Below are 22,247 nucleotides of genomic sequence, written 5' to 3' on the forward strand. Positions count from 1 at the left end.
GGCCAGCACTGTAGGTTGTACTAAATCGCCATCTAATTTTTGCTCCCTCCTTACTTTTACTATTAATTTATCTTTTAGTCATGGCAGACTCATATGTGGTCCTGGGTACGCTTTTGGCCGTCTTGGCCACAGCTGTGTTGTTCCTACGGGATAGCAAGCCCAAACGGGACAAAGTTGCTGAAGAGATGCTGCGTATTGGTCTGCAGATGAAGATGTATAAGGCGGCAGCTGAGCCTGCAGCTTCTACCATCAAGTCTAATGTCGAGGAGAGCCCTAATTTCCCAGGTGGTCGTGTTGCTATTTTGTTCGGTTCGCAGACTGGTACAGCTGAAGGCTTTGCTGACATTTTAAAGAAAGAAGGACGTCAGGCAGGCTTTCAGACTCACGCAATTGATCTGGAGAATTACGACGTGGCCCAGAAGCTTCCAGATGAAAAGCTCGTGATTTTGATTATGGCGACATATGGTGAAGGTGATCCGACAGACAATGCAGTGAATTTTCATTCGTTTTTGAAGAATAAAAACGCGAGTTTAGGTTCGAAAACGCTTGAAGGTGTTCATTTTACGGTCTTCGGATTGGGCAACACACAGTACGAACACTACAATGCAATGGGCCGCTCGACTGACAAGTTAATGGAGAAATATGGAGCAACCAGAGTATTTCACTATGGTGAAGGGGATGATGATTCAAGCTTGGACGAGGATTTTGATGATTGGAAAGAGGGATTGTGGAAGGCTTTACGCGAACAATTTATTGCAGTTAGTGCGAATGAAGATGAAAATGTACACAAGTCAGGACTGTCACCTATTGAATACGAGTACGAACTTGTAAAGATTCGTCGTCCAGAGTCGAATACACAAGGCAACAAAGTCAAGATAAAAGCATCTACGAAACATTTCTACACAGCAAAGGACGCTAAGATCGTGGTGAACCGGGAATTAAGGCAATCTATAGAAACAGGTTCTACGGTCCATCTTGAGCTGGATTTGCGTGGTACAGGTTTGACATACGAAACAGCAGACAATCTAGCAGTGTTGCCTGAGAATGAGACGAGAGTCGTGGAAACTGTAGCTAAGTGCTTGGACTTTGACTTGGACCAGTGGGTTTTGCTAAAGCCAGTAACGGACGATCGCGACTTTGAGTACCCATTTCCGTCTCCATGCACGGTAAAGGATATTCTAATGCGTTATTTGGCAATCAATAGCGCTCCTCGAAAGGGTCCGTTGAAGCAGCTTGCGTTTTTTGCTTCGGATCCGGTTGAACGTTTGGCGCTTACGCGCTTGGCTTCAAAAGACGGCAAGGACGAATATCAAAAGTGGATTCTTGAAGACGAACGCTCCTTTGTTGATGTACTCGAACACTTTTGCTCGGTGAAAGTGTCGGTACGAGATTTACTCCATATTGTACCTTTTCTATTGCCGCGGTACTACACAATCTCGTCGTCTAGTTTAGTGAATCCACAGCGTGTACATGCCACTGTTAGTGTGATAGAGAGCAGAAAGGAGAACAATCGTGTATTTCGTGGCGTGTGTTCTACTTACTTGAGCAGACTACAGCCACTTGACATGCATTCGGATGAAAAGAAAAAAAGGAATAGTCGACCTGGCGAGCAAGGTGCCAAGAAGCCTCGCGAGTGGCCCACAGCTCGTATATTTATGCGCGCGTCAACATTTCGATTGCCGATAAATCCCTTAACTCCCATAGTTCTCATTGGTCCGGGTACTGGCATCGCGCCAATGCGTGCATTTTTACAAGAACGTATGAAACAACAAGAAGATGGTTTACATGTGGGCAAATCAATCTTGTACTTTGGCTGTCGTCGCCGTGATGAGGACTTTTTGTACAAGGATGAATTAGAGATATTTAAGGAGAGAGGGGTTCTAAGTGAGTTACACTTGGCTTTCTCTCGTGAGCAGGAAGAGAAGATTTACGTTCAGCATCTGCTTCTACAAAATGGACAGGCCACATGGGAACTTATTCGAGATCAGGAAGCGCACATATACGTTTGCGGTGCTACAACTATGGGCAACGATGTGAACAAGGTGCTGCACGAAATTATTGTAGGATATGGTGGCCAGAATGCGGACGAGGCAACAGCAACGCTTAAAATGCTTCAAGATGGTCATCGCTATGTTCAGGAACTTTGGGGGTAAAGTGAAATGGGTAAGGATGTTTAGAGCGAGATCTTCGCACAAGCATAACGAATAAAAGTATGCTTTAATTATACGTGTTGAATATCTGTATGCATCCGTGTGTCTGCTGCTGTTCAACATTTATTATATATTCGAGTTGTTTCTTCTACTTGATGTTCCGCTGTATTTTCAGATTGGGTCTGAGATCGCACATCCATCCTTTGCACTATTACATCAGATGGACATTTCTTCTTCAGATAATCGTGAAATGTCAGACGACTTGTCCTTTTCTTCGATTTGTTTCAATCCTCCAGACACTGCGGATGATTTGAGGCGCGAAACGCAACTTTTCGGCATAGGAGCGACTGCTGATTCCGATACATTGGTCATTTCCGCCACCCACGTCAGAACTCGCATGGTCAGTCTCCACTGTCTTTCACTTTTTGGACTTCGAAGCAGTCTTGCCAATGTCGCTTCTAGCTCTGGCACCGGTTTCCAAGTCCGTTTCGTCGTCTCAATCCGTCTTAAAACTTCTCCGAGCAATTCTTCAAGCATAAGAAAGACGAGGTCACAGCGTTTATCATAAACATCAGTCGATGTCGACCACTCGGCGTCTGACAGATTATTGACAGGCGAAGGCAAACATGCGATCAGAACCTCCAGGCTCAAATCTAAACCATCAAAAAGTTTGTTACCATCTTTATCCAATTCCAGCGCGTCAAGCGCAGACATAAATGCCGTCATAAACGATGACACGAACTTGGGACTGCAATCCCGTTCACGCATTTGGAGCAACTCTTCTAATTGATCCCTTGACTCAATTCCAGAATTTTGCCAAAGTATCGTGAGGTCATTCCACACCTGATTATTCTCGTTCGATGGAATTACTAGCGTTGGAAAGAGACTAACTGTGCAAATGACAAGGTGCTGCCGGCTTGACACACCAAGTAAATCGCAAGGTACAAATACTACTGCTTTTTGCATCATGTTCACTGCCCGTGCGCAACTGTCGTGGCTTTCACCTGCGTGCATGCAGCGTACGATTTCAAACAGAACCGAGTTATGCATAGTACCAAGTCTCCATTGTGCTGGACGCGTATACCGAATTACCTCATGCACGACCGCATGACGAAGGAAAGGAGTGCGTTCCCAGAAAATTGACAGCACCTTCAAAGCTCCGTCGTGTAATGACGACGTTGCACTTGACGAGCTGTCACGTCGGCTACGACAGTGTGTCAGTAGGGCAAGTGCCACCCAAAAGACTTGTGGATATAAGACAAGTTTTGAATCTGGCATAGTTTGCATGAGTCTTGCTATTAGCTCGAGGCATTCGCGACCGACGTCAGCACCTGCCGTCAGCGTCTGCCGTAGCAATGTCAAGACAGAAAGCAAAACATCACTTTGAAAGCGAGGAGATAGTTGCGTGTATGCTACGAGAGCAAAGCGTACACATGCTTGATAAGGCGGAGATGGCCGTCGAATTCCTTCTACGCTCTCGAATGGTACTGAAGTTTCTGGTGAAATGGCCAACGCAATCTCTTGAATGCACAATTCACTCCAAATCTGTGTCTCACTGGCTGACAAGCACAAAGTAAGTGAGCGAAAAGCTTGGATAAAGACGGCACAAGGTTCTCTTTTGTCAAGCGGTGAGGTTGCAGCTTGGATGCTATTTAACGCCTCTGATAAAAGACGCCGTGGAGCTTCAAGAAGCGGAAGAATTGAGTGAAGAAGTACGTGACATTGTTGTCGGATTTTGCTGTTTACTTGATCGCCGTCGACTACGTCGCTTTCTTGTACCACAAACAGTGTCGTAAGTGCCACATGCATCAAGTGAATAGCTAAATTTTGCACGTCGGGACTGGAAGGACTGCAATGAAGAAGGTGACAGCTAGTGTCACTAGCCAGTGTCACAAGAGTCGCCAGCTCATGTAAAGCTGCTGCAGTTCCGCTCGAAGTTGTCTCGCTTGCACCCGAGGACATGGGTCGTAAAAAAAGGAAGCGTAATACGTCAGGCGCTGCGTCTTGCCATCGGCAAAGCCACCACATGACAGTCTTCGCTGTTTCGCTCGGTATTTGACACTTGAGCTGCTGTCGCATCAAAAAGATGACAACCTCGCGAGCGTTCGAGTCGTCATCTTCATTCTTAGCAAACGCAAGTGTGAGCCAACTGTGATCGAGCTGTTCCCGGCATGTATCACAATGAATGGCAGTGAGCTGATATAGCAAGTCGAGCAGCCCTAACGGTCTACTCAATGTATCCTTCATGGTCACGAGAGATACTTCGGCGAGCCATGGCAAGACGGCAGCAAGCATTTGCTGCTGCTGAGTAATTTCGAGTCTATTGTGAAGTGGGACGGTAGAAAGTGAGCGCAAAATTGCGAGGCTAACGCGTAGACTTAGTACAGAAAAGTGAGACGCGAGGAGAGCAGATACGGTCACTTGCATGCGCCCTGCAACAAGACTATCAAGACTTGAGCTCTTGTAGCCTTGCAAGCTCCAACGAGTTACTGCAGCCTTATCATCGTGACTATTCTCCGACAATTCGCAGACTAGAGCAGCTACAATATTGAGGGCCATCAAACGATGCTGTTGCACCATTTCATCTTCACGTTGCAAGCCCACATGAAGCAATAGGACATGAACTAAACGTACTGCAAGAGCCAAATTGTCTTTGTCGTGTACGGCAGCACGTTCTTCTTGTAGCTGATGCAGCAAAGTACGGAAGAAGGTGATGACGTTAGTAGAAGCTCCAAGAGCACTAAAATACTGCCGCGCGACGCGAACTTCGGAGGAGTCGGAGCTCGTGAGCGAATATGTCGCTTTCTCCAGACGACGTCGAACCGCGTGATGAAATTTAGCGTTGCCGCAAGGCAACTCCAACAGTGCATTTAAAGCTTGTCGAGCAAAGTGACAAAGATCTTTAAAGTAATCAAATTGGACATCGTCGACACGGAAACAGGCATCAAGCCACGTGTCAATTCTGTCATCATCTAAATTGTCGTCTAAGGCGTGACTTTGAAGATTGAAGCGCAGCAAAACTGCTAACGCAGAGAAAGCTCGGTGACAGATAAAGAACTGAGCGACACGTCTTGAAGTCTCACGCTTAAGAAGTTTAGCCTGATTTTCGACCCACAACCACGGATAAAAGATCCTTCCGTCGCAAGCAGTAGAAACATCACAAAGCTGTATCCAATGCAAGTAGAAATCCTTATCACAAGTTATAAATCCAGAGTTGAAATGTCCAATTAACGAAGCGTGAGCAAGATCCTTCTCAAAATTTCCACACCAACCAAATATTATCGTAGCTATTCGATTATTTGGCATGTGCAGCATGGACTGACGATTGGCATTGACATAAAGCAATAAAGAGTGATAAGTTGCTAAGAAGTCAAGCTGCATCACGAAAAGCTCAGGATGGACATCAGAAATCCACGTTTTCGAGAGTATATTCGCGAATACTTCAGTTGACCCAGTGCTACTAGTGCACACGCTTGTTTTGTTCTCGAACATTGTCAGCATATTTTGGAGATGCGCTGATACCGCACGACAAAGCCGCTCACCTAAGGGACTTCCTGATCTGAGCTCGTCCCAGTTGCTCTCTGTACGTGTCCAGGACTCCATATGAAGCCGAAAACATCGCCCTATTGCACACTGCAGCGTCACCTGAGCTTCTTCTGCATGTTGTAGTTCCAATGTTTCTTTTTTTGAAAGCTTCGTTGCTCTGGTACTTCGAGCACGAGTTAAATTTAGTGAGTCTGTGTAGTTTTCAGGTGACTCTTGTTCGTCCTTGCAAAACGTTGCAAACGCTTCAGTTTCCAAGCGTGCGAGCACATCTAGTAAAGTGGACAACGCTACCGAACCTGCGTGCCCCAGGACGAGAATGGCGGCGTGGCGCTGTCCGACATTAGAACTGCGCAGGTAGCAAGCAAGCTGATGCACAAGAGACGCAATCATCGTTGACGACGCAGCACTGACAGCTCCTGATGAGCTTTCTGACTCAAGTGCCATTTGCTTCTGTATTATCGGACCCGCAGCTATCATAGACAGCAAGGCAAAATTACGCCATCGACTGAGTTCACGTTGATTGCTTAAGGAATCATCTGTCAACATCGTGACAGATAGAACTGGCTCAAGCTTAGTCACTTTATTCGCTACATCAACCCAAATGTACGCAGTCACTTCCGGCGCATGCGTTGCTACACATGTCAAGATACGTGCAAGAGCAAGAGACCACCGAAAACTGTGACGCGTAGACGTGTCCATGATCAAACGTCGAAGAGCGGAAGGTTCATCGACATGGTTTGCGTCATGTGGTTTATAGGTGAAAAACGCAATCTCAAGTTCCGAATCAAGTTTTTTCAGAAGTGTCCACACGCTTAAGCGATCAAATGGCTGCTGATCTGTATTGTCTCTCGTAAATTTCTCACAGTACATCATTTTCGCTTCATGCGCAACCTCGAGTGTCTCCAAAACTGCAAGTCGTAGCATTTGTTCAGCTTGAATATTGTCATCACCCCGCACTAAAAGATACACGGCAGTGGCCTCTACTTGGATCAACGATTCAACTTGAGCCCGTGAGCTCGCCCAACGAGTTGAAAATACTCGACTTGGTGCAAATAGTGCATTTAATAACTGCAAGATAGTAATCGCTCCTGCTGTGTCACTTACTGTTGTTGAGGGGCTAACATTCATTCGCAAAATGTAGTCGGTCAAAGCACGGACAACCGCTTCAGCGCTAGGAGGTAACATTTCTGAGCAATGTAGTGGTTGAGGCCCAACGAGGGCAACAATAGATTCTTGTGCTCGGCGACGCACCACTCGCTCAGCATTGACAGCAGTACGCACAAGCAACGACAATTTTTGTTCTATACTGAGAGAAATGTGCGCATAAAGAATTGGCATTAAGGCCAGCGCAGCAGCAAACGTTGCTGCTGCTACAATCCGATTTGGATTCTTCCAAAGCTCGTCGTCATCCTTGTCTTGAAAATCAACTGTTTGTAATTTGTTCTCATTGATTCTCGCGAACGATAAATCTGTGAGGGTTTTATGACCAAGACGTGTACTGCATTCCAAAAGCACACGACCAACTAACTCTCCGATCATTTGTTTATAAGCAAACAGGTCATTTTGATTCACTTTGAAGCGTAAAAGATTCTCCTCCTCTACTTCTTGAGTTTGCAGCAAATCCGTAAGCGCTTGAAGACCCACAAGCTTTTGAGGATCCCCAACACCTACTGATTCAGCGAGCAATCGGCGTATATGGCTCTGTATTGTATAAGGCATGTTGTACGACGCCATAACCCTTGTCACATGTATCAAAGCTGGTACAGCAATAGTCAGGAAGGCCGTACAATTGCTACCAAAGCTACTTGAAGACTGTGGCCTCAAGCGTGGCAACGAGAAAAAAGCCCAAGCTTGCGTCGTATTTATAATCTCCATGCACTCTGAGTCCGTTGGTATTCCTCCAGCACCTTGTCCAGAATTTCGCACCACATAATGACGATGCATCATATACGTGAAGCTCAAATCCAAACTTGGTAAAATGTTGTACAGCGCCACTCCGTTAGAACTAGCATCTTGGTTTAAATGATATTGAAGTTTTAATAGTGATAGAGCATCATCTCGCCAATATCGCGTAAAAATCTCTCCGGGAGAAAGTGCCAGTACAACAGCTCGAAGTGCCCAAGACGAAGCCTCGAGCTGCTGTTGTGTGCGACCTCGGCTTTTCTTTCTGGCGCATTCTGTGAGTCGAAGAGCAGCAGCATGCAGATCGCTAATACAGCGACTCCAATCACAATTACTGGATGTGTATAAGATACTGAGATCCTGTCGACTAAGGGATGACAGCTCTCGCTGGAGCAAGTGCGCGATCAAATGTGCACAAGCACTGCGAACATGAGATCGATGTGGCTTCAAGAGCAACGGCATCATGACACGAAGCCAACGAACCGCGTCTGGCAATCGTTGAGGCAGCGTTTGAGTTGGTGCATTATGACACGGCACCAAACCAAGGCAAATTTCAGCCAGATACTTGAGATATGGATGCCTGACGACGTCTACTGACACTTTCGTCGCATTCCAAGCCGCAGATCGCGTTAAGATCTCTTTTTGCAAAATAATGCGAGCGATTTCGGGTGCCAAACACGCTGCGAGTCCCAATACCTGTCCCCAACCTATGCTGGCTTCTTTTGTACATGTCAAACAAATCGTAAGGGTATTCGGAGGTTTTGCAGTCTTCAGCTTTGCCTTTCGCATAGTCAAGTATGACAAAAGGTTTCCAGAGCTTCCCGCTCTTACACGAACGTGCATCTCTTCTTCTGCTTGGTATGATCTTTGAAAAGCTACCAAACATCGACTGACAACAAGACCAACTACTTCATCGATCGCACTCCGTTCCACTAAGCTGATATCACCACGTGTGTTTTTCTGAGGCACTTGGAAAACGGCTTTAAGTAGTTTTGCGACCAGCCAAGACGCCACAGGATCAAGTGGAGACTGAGGTTGATCATCTTCAGCTGATCGTGCAGCTGGGACCGCCGATGGTTGTACGGCTGTGGTCGCTGCTGCGTTGGCTGCCTTCAAGCTTTCGACAGAGTGCAGCCACGAAAGTAGAGACTTCGCTACACTCGCTACACTAGCAAGGCCTCGTCGTCGTCGAGTATTCGTGATCGATGAGCTTAAACACTGCAGACGCTTCAAGTCACGCTGGACGGTCGTCGTCTCGGACAAAATAGTTTCGTCATTTTCGAGCAAATTACAACTCTGATCGCTTTTCTTCGAGACTAATAAGTTGGCGACGGTCGCGAGATGTGTGGCGATAAAGGCATCCAAGGCGCGTTGAAGCTCACGCAAAGCCGCGTCACAATTGGAATCTCGAGAATTCATCGGAAATTAGACTCTTACTAATTGGGGAAAATCATGAAACGTCGAGAAGCGTAACGAAGTGCATCAATGAGAGCAGCTTAATCGCCGTAAGGACAGCAACTTGCCGACGGGTGACGTAGAGTATCCTCCCGCGCTAACATCTGAATTAACTTTGCTTATGTTTGACTTCGTGGTGTGTAAACAGTGCACCACTGCGTGCTCGACACGAGGACAAATTCTATCAAAACATTTTAGAATTTATCCAGCGTTCATGGCACGAGACATTTTACGGCAAATCGCACACTGCATATTGGCGAACAAACTTGGTTTTATTTGAATTGGATTTCATTGTTGTCTTATGTAATTAAAGATTCGAAATATCACCCTTGCGAAGTTGGCGCAATTGATGTTCATAAAGTTAAAGAAACAACTCTCTCCGTGATCAAAGTATAGCGAAAAGGATTGTTAAGCGTGTATTTGTATGCTGAAGCGTTAGTAAAATCTGAAGAAAGCAGAACGATATCGCCGTTCAGCATGGTAAATTTATGAATCTGCCGATGTACTGACTGGATAATCATGACGCTAGGGCTCGAATAATAAAACTCGCGTGAGGTGCTAAACACGTTTTCCAAAATATATGCGCGGGTTGATTTTTGTAATCGAGGCTCTCAATTCACTGATTTCTCCGTTCAAGGAAATATTGAGTATAATTCACGGATATCCCTGGAGTGGTCGAGCACAATGGGTTCTAAATTTTTTTAGCCGACTTGAAATAGATGAGCAATAAATGTCTTTTAAATAATGAGTTAAGGAAGTATAATATCAGTAGATACATGAAAACAATTGTATTACAAATCTATCATTCGTTAAACAATGACTGGCCTTGGTCCTCGCGTGCTACAAGTGCTCCAATTTGCTCACGCGCGCGCACCAGAGCTGCAGGCGCTTCACGAGCTCTCACAGCATGATGCAGTATCTTCGGTTACAGATATTAAGTTAGAGACCCAAAAAAATCAGCGGAGACGCAGGGCTAATGCCTTTAAGTCGCATAAAATGCCGCAAAGGTTGCGAGGTACGTCAAGCAACAACTTCAGAGCATTACGATGTCGGAAGCATCAGCGGCGACCGCACAAGATGCTACAAGAACGTTTAAATATTACAGATTCAGAGCGGCCACGGTGGTTGTCGACCCATTTGTGGCACACCAAGCGCATGGTTATGAAAGAGCAATATGGCTACATGCTTGCTTTACATCGATCAGACAAGAGTATATCCGCTGCATTACAGGCAGTGAGACAGACGGCTACATTACATGATTGTAGTTATTACGGGATCATTGAGCTTTTTGGTCTACCTCAAGTCATCTTAGAGGCTTTGCAGTTGATCTCAGACCCCAATGGATCAGACTTTCATGGTCAAAAGTTCTTGGCCGGAGCGGAAGAAGGTATGAGCATGCTGCACCATGTTGGGCAGTTCCCTAAGGGTACAATTGCCCCCGTGACATTTATGTGGAGACCATTGAAAAAAGATTATGAAACTGGGGTATTTCAATTGCACGACGATTGGCAAAATACGAAGAGGCAGCTTTGGCTCTGGGTGCATCCTGCAGCATATATGGAGGCGGCAACGGCCATTGCAGCAGCTTGTCACGAGGTTTTTGAGAGTGAAAAAGACAGAGTTGAAATGCACGATCGACGTGGACAATTATGTCGCTTTAAGTTGCGAGGACGATTGGCCAACGAACTTACAGCAAATCTTCTTGCTGGAGATGTAGAAGCTGATAACACTGAAGCGGACGATTGTGATTCGGATCATGAAGACGGTTACGACGCGAAGGAGACAGTAGCCAATTGCAGCAGTATCAACCGGCGTAGCTTGCTACGTGCTCTTGGTAAGTCTAGCAAAACAATGAAGAGAAAAGAGACAATTGAGCACACGAATAAAGTTTATGCTGTTGCATCAAAAGATCCGCGTCTTGCTCATTTTCGAGATGATAAATTGAAATATGTATCTTCTCGTATGGACCCAAATTTATCGCTCCTTAAAGAACCACCCGCTGGAGCCGTGGCGGAGGCTGGTACGGATGTGATTAAAAGTCCATTGAGTGCATTGAGTCTTTCATCTCTCGCTAAAGATGCAGATGAACCAGAGACACAAGTAATACTCGAAGAGGTGCAGTCCTTACTGGCCTGGACGACCAACGTTTCAGATTCGATTGTTAATTTTGGATCTTTAGTGACTAGTACACAAGAAGATAAGGATGAAGTTGAGACAGTTGACAGCATTCCAGAAGAATCCCCGTGCTCAATGTTGTGGTCATTGTCCAAGAGACATAAACTAAAAAGCATTTTTAGAAAAGATCACACTTTAAATGACGCGATATTCTGTCAGCGGAAAGACGGTAATGGTAGAGATGGTATTTTTGTGAGCTCAGCACCTCTCCATCTTTTGGCAGTCAAGAAGTGCGAGCCGTATCCTCATATGAGTGGTTGGGATTTGATCTGCTTACCCCATTGCGCCCCTAGTGTATTAAAGGCGTTAGTCTTTGGTGGAGCTTTGGTTGTCGGAATTGAAGAAGACTCTGCTCAATCGACGGTTTTACTTCAGCCAAGGTAAAATTGACGACCTGAGCGTTTCTGCGATCCTATGGTATCTAACATTCATGCCTCGGTAGTTTTCCGCACGATTATCCGGACACTCAAGCTGGAAAAGCAATTTGGGATTCTCGTGCGCGAAACCTTGAAACTTTCGAGATGAAAAAGCCCAAAGCAAAGCGTTTTAATTACGAAAAGCACGGTGTCAAGTCACCGTATCAACCACTGTGGGAGCTGCTCTTTGAAGAGGATAAAATTACACAGGTACCATGTGTGCTTCGTGGACGAGATTACATGAAGCCATTCTGCTTCTATCGTGTTACTTCAGAGAATTTGACAGATGTGATATCTTCGGAGCTAACTATTGAGTCCGTATTGCCTGTTCCAATGCCAACCCTTGTTCGCGTTTCAATTTTTATTCCAAGACGAGGCAACATCAATATCAATGCCATGGTACGTTTTCTTTCTTTAAGGCAGCAGTTGCCATGTCTGTTCTAATCCAATTGTGGATTTGTGTTTAAGCTCTTAACACCGTCAGCAGAAGACATGACTCAATTTTGCAACGACAAGATGTGGATGGGCTACGATATTGTGTCGGACACGAAAAATAGCAAAGATTCTACAAAAATTGAGGTGAGAGCGAATTGTTAAGCATTCTTGATGAAGAGTGATGATGGTTCATTCACATTTTTTTTAAGCGTTCTCTGATAGGTTTCGTGACTTCAGCAGTCTATGATCGACCGAAAGGCGCGACTCGGGCCATTGGATTCATCGCATGTGAACCCCTTCAGCGCCTAGTTATCGCGAGCCAGCATTACAAGTTTGGAAGGCAAGGTCACTACGCTCTTGCCATGCTTCAATCTCCGCAAGCCCGAATGATTCGTCCGGTATTTATTCAAGCTGAGCCTTAATGTTCTTGCAAAAGTGACCTCATAAAAAATCATAATCTAAAGAAGGCTTTGGTTGCTACAATCGTTACGCTGATTGTGACACTTCACAGAGGCTTAGAAAGCAGCTGAGCGTAAATTTCCCTTAAGCACGCAATCCACTTCAGATTTATTTAACGTATGGTGGCATATCAACAAATATCACAATCAACGAATATGATACCGCGGGCTTGAGTTATAGCTTACTTGTACATGGTGCAGGTAGCACGTCCAGCCAAGTGATTGCCATGGGCAGCTATACTGGTGTGCTGGACTCGTAATTGATAGTGTACGTGGCATTTGAGTACTCAATTGTCATTAACGCTTGACGTTCCCAATAAATCATTGCCACTTCCAAATAGCTCGTCTTGATCTTTCCATGACAAACCTTCATGGTTCGATGTTTTCGGCTCACAATCTGCATCCAACACTACTTCTACAGTTTCAGAATTAATCTGTGCAGCTTCCTCCTTGCCAACACTTTCATCACCTGACGAATTGCTACATTCTTCGTCACTCGAGCTGCAATAAGTGGACTTGGAGCCATTAAACAAATGCCTGGAAGGAGGAACAAATTCAAACGATACAGGCGCGAGAGCTCTTGCAGATGCAATTGGAGGCAATGGGAGGTCAGATTGGCCCAATAGTACCGGATCAGGCTGCGGAATGTCCCATCCAAGTAATCGGCACAACTCGTGCACAATCTCATCCGAATACCCTAAAAGTTCTACGTCAAACTTGTGTGGACGGCCCACTGGTTCTCTGTTGATTAAGATCATGGGTGTATCCTTCTTAAAGCGACCAACAATGCTCCGTACCGGATTCACTTTGAGTGACGATCCCATAACAAGCACAAGGTCTGCTTCACCTTCGTCAGTCTTCACGGAGTCATGGAAGCGTCGTGGCAATGATTCGCCGAAAAACACGATATCTGGCTTTATAATTCCATCAGGAGAGTTGCAAGACCGACACATTGGCACTCGCTGATTCTGCACGTCCTCGCGAATTGCATCGTTTGGATACATTCGTTTGCAAGCCAAACATGTCGCTGTTGCAAACGAGCCGTGGCAAAGCACAGCGTGCTCATGAGAAATACCTGCTGCGTGTTCTAGCATGTCGATATTCTAATCCAATAAACGTACAGGATTATCAGATTGGTAACGCCAATAGAGCTATATAACATAAATTATGTACTTGACTGTATATCCGAAGAAGCTTGCCCTTCTCTTCCAGCAACTTTAAAAAGTAGTGACTTGGAGATGGCACGAAAGTAAACCCATTGGATTTAGGAAATAGTTCTTTTGCAAACGCAAAAAAAGGTTTTGGGTTGGATCGAAAGAACTCGATGTCTGACCAAAAGCGTAAAATGTAAATAAACGTAACTTCTTTGCGTTTCATCAGCGATGAAACGTACCAAACATGCATTGTGGATTCGGGAGATTGTACTCTCCTAAGCGCTGCAAAAGGATTAAAGTCACATAACTGAATGTCAGCTACCACCAAAAAAACTTCATCACTATAAGCCTAAATTTCGTACGTTGTAGATGCCATTCTCGGATCGAAAATCTGGGATACCACAGGATACTGAAATACCGGCTCCTGCTAGCACCACAATCTTTTCACTCGAGCGCAGCAAAGAAACCACGTCCTGAAGCGTATTGACACTGTCCAGTTTTTCTCGTGGTCGCTACAATCCAAACATAGCATGAGAATAAATTTGCATCTTGCAGCAGAACCGTTTTACGTACTGTTGCTGTCGATTGAATAAGCCGAATGCCCATAGAGAACATCGCTTCCCAAAGTTCGTCATCATCCACTGCAGCTCCATCTGCGACACCAAGACCCAGAGCATCCAGCATTTGTCCAGCAGGCATTCCAGTAGTCTTTTGATCCATCAGCCAATTTAAAAAAGCCTCTTCATTAACGTCACTTTCGTCAGATGAAGAATCTCTGTCCGATTTAAGTGCTGGCCCATGTTTCGGAGCAGTGAATCTGTCAAGTTGATCCTGTCTGATATTTGAGTATTCCGTTGCGTCAACTGCTTGGTCTTGCACTTTTGAAATTGCCAACGTTGGATCCACCGCCTCGGTAGTGGAGTATGGGGATGTCGGACCAGATGCAGGGGCCCGTGGCGGCGTCGCTTGTTCGTTTTCATCGTCGGAAGCTCGCTGTTTCTTGCTGGGCGGTGCGTTAGAATGCATATTCATGCTGACACTACGATTCCGGTTACCCATGCCGCTTGGGCTACCCCTACTGCTGCTAGAGCTACATGGACTCGTCGCTTCATGAGGGGGTGGTCTCATACTTACGACAGGTACGGTACGATTGGCCGGATTTGATTGCTCCATTTCGCAATATGAGCCGCGCAGAAAGTGGACGCGTCGCGAACGTTTCTATTCAATGCTTAAGTGCGCCTTTGGTAGGATAATGGATGCTGCAACGTTTGACACGCCTTTGACGTAAGGAGATGGAAGACCGCCGCCGCTAGTTTCGTTATGATCTGAAGACGCAGCGCGGTTCGTTAAGAGGGTAGGGTACAGAAGGTACAGTCCAAGGGGTATGAAAATAAAAAACTATAACCTACCGAAATATATTGTCTGAATTGATGATAATGACAGCGAGAAATAAATGTATAAAAAGCAGATCTTATGTACTCTTAAAATGCATTAAAATTGTGCTCAGCACAATTCGCAGTCCACAGCGTCAGGTCTGAGATGACACAATTAAGCATCTTCATGTGAAAATTACAACTGCAATGTAAACTGATTATCACACCTTTGTTTTTCTTCCACTATTTGTCTACAGAAAGATTACCATTCCTAAAATACGTGAAATTCATGTGATCCCGAAACTACTGAGTCTCATGTTACTACCGGCTCAAATTTTCTCGATTAGTGTCTCTGATGCCTACATCGCCAGCTCCTCATTTCGGAAAGAAAGGGGTGGCACTCTTTGCTCAGGGATCAACTTCAACGAACAAGAACAACGAGAAGAAGCTCAAGGGTAGTCGCATCGATCAGCAACTTCATGAACTTGAGCACGATGACGGAAATCGCCACTCGAAGGAGCTAACGTTATGTCTGAATAAATACACCAAAACGATCGATGATCTACACGAAAAAAATCGCCGATTGGAGCAGGAGGTGAGTTTCTTGTAAATCTTCCATTGTTGACGCTTAAATTCCAATTAAATATGCTGTCAGCTAGCTTTTGATGATTACGCTGCACGTAACAATCCACACTTTAATGAGCAGGCAGCTGAGAAGCTGTCGAATCTTTATCGGCAGGGCAACAATGTTTTGGCTCGCTTAGAGCTGGAACGCAAAGAATTGGTACGTTTGAACGCATTAATCAAGTCGCAAGAGACGATAGCAGCGCAGCAGAAATCGAAGTTGCACGAGCTGGTTACGTTGGACCGCAACCAAGCCACTATGCTTGGACGCATCCGCAAGATGGAGCACGATATTGATCACCGAGTTGTTAAATTAAATGAAAAGCTTAATCGCAATCGACAATTGCGCAAGATCATTGATGAGCATCGAGCTGAGCGTGCGCGCATGGACGAAGTTTACACAAAGATGTCGACTGAGATGATGACAAAGACGAACAAGATTGCACGAGTGAGAGACGAAGTGGCTAAGCTTCGTCAGGAGATTGAAGTCACTGAACAAGAAATTGAAAGTGTTCGTCTCGAAGGAGAAGAATGGGAAGCGAAATGTGACAGGCGAGCAGCCATTTTGATTCAAGAGCTCAAAGGGGTTGTGCTTCGCAAAAAGGATGCAAAGGATCTTGGAAATGGGAAAACTTTTGAACAATTGGGCGAGAACGAACTTTTGAAACATGTGTCGAAAGCAACACAAAGCGAGGACCAATCTCCTGCAAGGCGCAACAAGTGGAAAAGTGGCCAGGCGAAAGTCACAATGGACGCCATGTTGGCAAAGCTAAACGAAAACCGCATGTTTCTGGAAAAAATGTACGAAGTTTCGGGTACGAAGACACCATCCGAACTAATCGATGCGTTCAACAAGCAATATCCTTTCCAACGAGCTATACGAGTTCAACTTTTCCAATCTTTTTTTCCCTTCCTTAACCATACCTTAATTTTTCTGTGGTTTTTATGAATTTCTTACAGAAGCTGAACAATTTGAGCGTGTTCAATATGTAAATCAACTAGCTGAAGAAATTGAAAATCATCGCCAAGAAAGTACCAAAATGCGTGAGGAAATTGGAAGGTTCGTCTTATTAAGCAACAACATTCTTGAGTCTTACAAATTTGATCATCAAATTTTTAGGCTCAAGCAATTAAAAGATTCGGTTGACTTTGAGCAAATGAAACGCATTGAGGAGCTTCGCTCCAAGATTCAGTACACGAACGAGCAGAAAAAGGTGAAAGACGACGCAAACCTCAGAATGCAGACATTTTTGGATGTCCTCAAGCCAGCCTTATTTCAATTTCACAGTCGTATTGAATGTGCTAGCGCTCATAGTGAGTTAGCGTTTGTGTTGTGCAATGGCGTCAGCGTACACTTAATGCGATATTTCTATGATTTTCTAGATGGAGACATAACACAGGTGCTTAGTGACATCGAAGAGCAACTTGTCAACGTTCTGCAAGCTTATCATGCAAAGGTCGAAAGCAGTAAAAAAGACGGTTTCTTACAACCCCCTGCCAGCACATCGCCAGCTGTACGCAGATTGTCCGTGGCCGTGGGCTCACGAACCCGCCGTAGAACGACGGTGTTAAAGCGAACGGCAGAGAAGTTAGGTGGGGGGCGTTTGAAATCAGTTGCAATGATTTCGTACCCTGGCAGTGAAAGCGCATCTAAAGCGATTGGCTCAACATCCTTGCATGAATTTGTCGAGACTGGCACAAAAGTATCCACTACAGCGTCCGTAAACGCAATGATTTCGAAAGAACAGCCATATCGCTACGCTAATCTGCGGCCACCTCATCTGTCGGTTGAAGAATTGCACAAAAAAGACGACGTGGAAGAGGACTACCCCCTTACATACCGCGAGCTCAAGGCCAAGGTCTGCCAAGGGGAGACATTATAAAACCACTATCCTTGCTTCATTGCCGTAGCCCAAGCTTTTCTATGTAAGTTATACAATAATGATAAAATCAAACTTATTATGTCAGCAACTTTGCGTAATAAATGTATAATTCTGGCAAAAAACTTTGGCGTGGATCAGCTTGGACGCATTCTCGCCGGAAGTGGTGTCACTGCCAGCAGGTATATGAATTTTTGCATAGATGAACCATAAGGAATCAGGATATCGGTGCGTTTTCGGGAGACTAAAAGCTGAATAAATGCTTGTAGACTTATAACACTCTGCTAGATCCAGCGAGCTGGCCAAGGGTGATGACGAATTAACACAAATTTTATCAGCAAGAGTATTATTTTTCAGCACGGAGTCACTTCGCGCAAGTATTTCGGAGGATATCCTACACCACCAATCAATACTCTTTGTATAAATATCATTAGCCATCAATGACTAGCAACCTGATCAAATTTTGCTTCAACGTTGCTGAAAAGCGTGTATCTCGACTCGACAGTATTGCCATCTGCAAGCCATGCCCTTTTACCAAGACATTGCGCATATAGTGAAAGCAATTCGCTGAACCGACAATTCTTTTACGAAACTGCACTTACCAAAGCCAGCCCCAACGAGCACCCATCGCACCAAGTCCACTTGATGTTGCTTCATAAAAGTCTGACTCTCTTGAAAACACGCGACCGTTGCGGCCGGTGTTATGCTGGCTTTGTTTGATGATGCAGTCAAGGTAATTCACGATGAAATAGGTATCAGTAAATTTTCGAGGACCAACTCAGCACCTACGCTCCCACCAACGACAATTCTGCCACGCCATTTTTGCCTACGAGAACGTTCTCGAGAGGTTGACGTACTTTATGCTGCAGCGGGGCTGCCGTGGCTCTTTGCTTAGAGAAAGCTTACTAGGGTAACCGACTAAATTTCTCTACTCGAACCAGTATGAGTGTAGCGAATCGCAATCCGCTACCTCCAAGAGTACCCAGAACCATATCCCAGGGCAAATATACTCTTGTTTAAAATTGAAACTGCCTATATCGAAAACCTTAGGTCCTAATCAAATAGTAGAGCCTTATTAAAACCGATAACTCGTGGCAGTCCCGCCACGGAATTGCTTCTTGTTACGGTGTAGCCGCACCATTGTGTGATTACACCGTCTTGTAAAATCAACCCCTTCGTACGATCACACCATCTTGTGTGACCCACCCTTTCATACCAGGGTACGTGTAACCGAGTTACTTTACTGGTCTCGACGAGGCATAAACCCTTCTTAGATAGGAGAAATCGATACCGTATGGTATCTGCAAGACGCAGGGCGTCGACCCTGACCAGGGTGGGTCTATTGTAGATGATAGTGCGCATATGTTCACCCTCGTCAGCGGTATGACGCGGGAGGAAGACGGCGACGTCACCCTCGAGGATAATCGCGCGGTGGATGCTTTTCTTCAGCTTGACGAGATGTCCTTTAAAGAGTTCTATGGATGAAGATGTCCTGGAGAACACCAAGAGGATGGTGAACGCACGAAGAAATCGTCGATCCTGAAGGACCCCTCGGATCCGCACTATTTTTTGGTGATAGAATGTTAGGACGTCGTCTCCAAAGGCCCGCCGTCGGTCCTACCTCCTGACCGAGGTGTGCGTCATGCGATTAACCTGGCTCCGGGGACTAAATACTGCGTAACTCGTCAATGTCCCTTGCCCAAGGAGCAGTGTAACGTCATTGACGCCTTTTTTCTCGCGAAGCACGACACAGGAATAGTGCGTGAGGGCAAGTCTTCCCGTTTGACACCCACGTGTTGTGTCCGGAAGCCTCGCGGCAAGTGGTGTATCGCTCGCGCTACAATAAGCTACACGTTGCCATCATTCCGGCACAGACGCCATTTCCTAAGGAGAATATTCTTCAGAACAATATTGTTGGCTGTACAAAGTACACTACACTCGACTTGGTCGATGGATATTACCAATTGCTCATGAGATTTTCTGCTAACGGCGGTGAGTACTCTGAGCGACAGGCTCTGGGAGTGGCCGGTTATACCCCACGGGCTGTCAAATGCACCAGCAACATCAAATCGTCTTTTGACGCAGTTGTTCAGGCCCTATCAGATGTATGTATGTACAGAGATACATCGACGACATCTTCGTCCACTGTCGTGCGGAGCACGAGAGAACAGATGAAGAAAACCACATCATTTATTTGAGAGCGGTGCTCGTGTGCATGCGCACGAATAACCTATATGCTAATGCCGATAAGTGCATCTTTGGCGCGAAAAAAATCCCCTTTTTATGGGGCTTCTTTGGGAAGCGTGGCCTTAGAGCTGATCCTGCTAAGGTCAAGGCCATTGCGGCGGACTGTCCGATTCCAAAGAACCAAAACGACTTGCGCAAGTGGCGTGGCTACGCCATCTCTTGGGACGGGGCAGCATTAAAGCGTATCGCCGCCACACAAACCCGTCTTAAATGTGATCTAAACGGTACACTTTAAAAAGAAAGTTCGCGCCATTCTCTAAAAGTGATGGAGTGACGACATCGCTGTGTGCAACGATATAATCTCTATACATCACAAATGGATTAGAGTTTCACATATACACATCTGACAAGAGCATACTGTATTGCAGATATATATCGCAAATTATGCGGAATGGTACGGCCATTATCGAATCTCCTTAAGAAGGATGCGGAATGGTAATGGGACGCCGAGCATCGGGAGGCTTCATACAGGGTCATAGACAGACTCCTTCATGCACCAATACTGGTGTTGCCAGACCCCAATCGTCTTTTTAGTGTCGTCCGTGACGCTTCGGACAAGGTCATTGGCTGTGCACTGCTGCAAGTAGACGCCGAGGGGCGATATCGGGTGATCGCGTTCGACTCTCGCCAGCTTAAGGCTGCGGAGAATAGCTGCCCAGTCCACAACAAGAAATTGCTTGCGATCAAGTATACACTTGTCAAGCTCAGGGAGTATCGCTTAGAGAATAAATGGGTGGGCTCTACATCGCCTTGGCGTCATCGAAACCTCTTTGGCTGAATATGCCGTTTGTGATCTACACAGATCATGCGTCACTACGCACTGCGACTCAGCCGCCTCACTTTTCGCAGAGGATCGTCAATTGGCTCTCCTTCTTCGCAAAATATCACTTTGAGATGAAGTATAAGCCAAGAAACAGAATGCCTTGGCTGATGCGTCGTCATGCAGACAGATTATGAGCTTGCTCATGTCACGACGGTGACGTCGTCAATGGTGGATTTGATCTGCCGCATATGCGGGTGATAGTATGTGTGTTGCGCTGCTACAGGCTGGCGGGAGCAAGAAGTTTAAAAACTCAGACAAGAATTTGTCGGCGCGATTGCGCGCACAATTACACCGATATTCGTTGAATGACGGGTTGCTGTATGATAGTGCCGACTCGAAGGATACGCCACAATTTGTGGTTTCTCACGATGATCATTTGAAATATTGTATCTTCTCTGAGGCTCACGATACCCCACTCAGTGGCCATCTTGGTCGTAAGAAAACATACAGCTGTGTGAGCTGCCAATACTGGTGGTCCAACCTGTACAAATGGACGAGCGCATATGTGTGCATGCGTGAGACGTGTCAAAGGGTGGAATCCTTTGCGAATGCGGCTGCGCCTTTGACCGGTACCGTCCGGTGTTGGAAGTCCATGAGTATGGACTTTATGTTTGGCGTGCCGAAGGACTCGGCGGGCAACACGGGTGCAGTAATCTTTGTCGACCGTTTGAGCAAGATGGCTCATCTCGCGGCGGTGCTGGACACCATCGACGGTGCGGGTATAGCGACGCTGGTTGTGGATCGTGTCTTTTGTCAACATAGGCTCCCGAAGTCAATTGTCTCTAACAGAGACATACGCTTTACTGGGAGGCTTTGGTCGACAATCTTCAGGAGGCTGGGCACCAAATTGACTGTGTCATCAGCCAAACTTCCGCAGACCGATGGTCAAACTGAGCGCATAAATCCCGTCGTTGAAGTTGATTTTTGAAGCGTCGGCGCAGAGACGCCGAAGCGCTGAAGCGCCATGCTGCCACTTGTAGAGTTCGCTCTGAACATTGCAGTGCATGGGTCTACCGGCTTCACGCCGTTTTACGTGAACAGGCTTGTTAATCATCACGTCCCGCTGACGCCGCCATCCTATGGCTCAGGGCTTCTGGGGGGAATAGCCGAACGGCTAGCTGATGTCAGCTCGGTCCAAAACGGATTCGATGACTTCCTGTCTACCGGATTGAGTGTCTTACGACACTTTTGCGATGTGATGGCTGAAAGCCAAGACATGCAGAAAGAATATGCAGACGAAAAAGCCGAAGAAATGTTGAAAAATTTGAGGTCGAAGACCTGGCTTTATTAATTGCTAGAAACCTTCTTACATATGCAGTTTCTGCTGCCTTTTAGACAAAGCTCCGTCCGTGGTTTATCGGGCCTTTTAAGGTCGTAGCTTAGCAAGGCCTTGCGTATACGCCAAATCTTTCGAGAAGGATGCACATCTTCTCGGTCCTTCTTAAGCCGTGCCGGCAGAAGCGTTGGCGCCGGGGCGGCGCCCGTAGGCGATTCAAAAGCTGAACCAGCATCTGATTTCGAGCACAGAGTGCAACAATTTCCGTTTCCAACGGCGCAAGACGCTCCATCCTCGCACGAAGTGCTGCATTCGTCTGCTCGACGGCTAGGA

At 46.0% G+C, this 22,247-nt stretch overlaps 5 protein-coding genes across 5 annotated transcripts; 3 read left to right on the forward strand and 2 right to left on the reverse strand.

The window, feature by feature from the left end:
- Window positions 1-80: 80 nt before the first annotated feature.
- On the forward strand, window positions 81-2,153 carry PHALS_11516 (nadph-cytochrome p450; the record flags this gene model as incomplete). Its single annotated transcript, XM_024726492.1, has 1 exon — window positions 81-2,153. One exon carries the CDS (start codon window positions 81-83, stop codon window positions 2,151-2,153), a length of 2,073 nt encoding a protein of 690 aa, XP_024572015.1.
- Window positions 2,154-2,366: 213 nt separating this feature from the next.
- Window positions 2,367-9,017, reverse strand: PHALS_11517 (uncharacterized protein; the record flags this gene model as incomplete). Its single annotated transcript, XM_024726503.1, has 1 exon — window positions 2,367-9,017. One exon carries the CDS (start codon window positions 9,015-9,017, stop codon window positions 2,367-2,369), a length of 6,651 nt encoding a protein of 2,216 aa, XP_024572016.1.
- Window positions 9,018-10,208: 1,191 nt separating this feature from the next.
- On the forward strand, window positions 10,209-12,501 carry PHALS_11518 (hypothetical protein PPTG_11888; the record flags this gene model as incomplete). The annotated part of the gene is made up of 5 exons (XM_024726514.1): window positions 10,209-11,458; window positions 11,522-11,608; window positions 11,671-12,043; window positions 12,113-12,223; window positions 12,289-12,501. 5 exons carry the CDS (start codon window positions 10,209-10,211, stop codon window positions 12,499-12,501), a joined length of 2,034 nt encoding a protein of 677 aa, XP_024572017.1.
- A 323-nt stretch (window positions 12,502-12,824) lies between these two features.
- On the reverse strand, window positions 12,825-14,864 carry PHALS_11519 (nad-dependent histone deacetylase sir2-like protein; the record flags this gene model as incomplete). The annotated part of the gene is made up of 5 exons (XM_024726525.1): window positions 12,825-13,640; window positions 13,711-13,865; window positions 13,931-13,973; window positions 14,054-14,203; window positions 14,265-14,864. 5 exons carry the CDS (start codon window positions 14,862-14,864, stop codon window positions 12,825-12,827), a joined length of 1,764 nt encoding a protein of 587 aa, XP_024572018.1.
- A 555-nt stretch (window positions 14,865-15,419) lies between these two features.
- Window positions 15,420-17,856, forward strand: PHALS_11520 (uncharacterized protein; the record flags this gene model as incomplete). Its single annotated transcript, XM_024726536.1, has 7 exons — window positions 15,420-15,659; window positions 15,720-16,503; window positions 16,649-16,748; window positions 16,809-17,002; window positions 17,072-17,547; window positions 17,710-17,750; window positions 17,838-17,856. The coding sequence occupies 7 exons, from the start codon at window positions 15,420-15,422 to the stop codon at window positions 17,854-17,856; spliced, it is 1,854 nt and encodes a 617-aa protein (XP_024572019.1).
- Window positions 17,857-22,247: the final 4,391 nt, after the last annotated feature.

This window comes from Plasmopara halstedii, assembly GCF_900000015.1.
Source record: "Plasmopara halstedii genome assembly, contig: Scaffold_54, whole genome shotgun sequence".
NCBI classification, from domain to species: Eukaryota; Oomycota; class Peronosporomycetes; order Peronosporales; family Peronosporaceae; genus Plasmopara; species Plasmopara halstedii.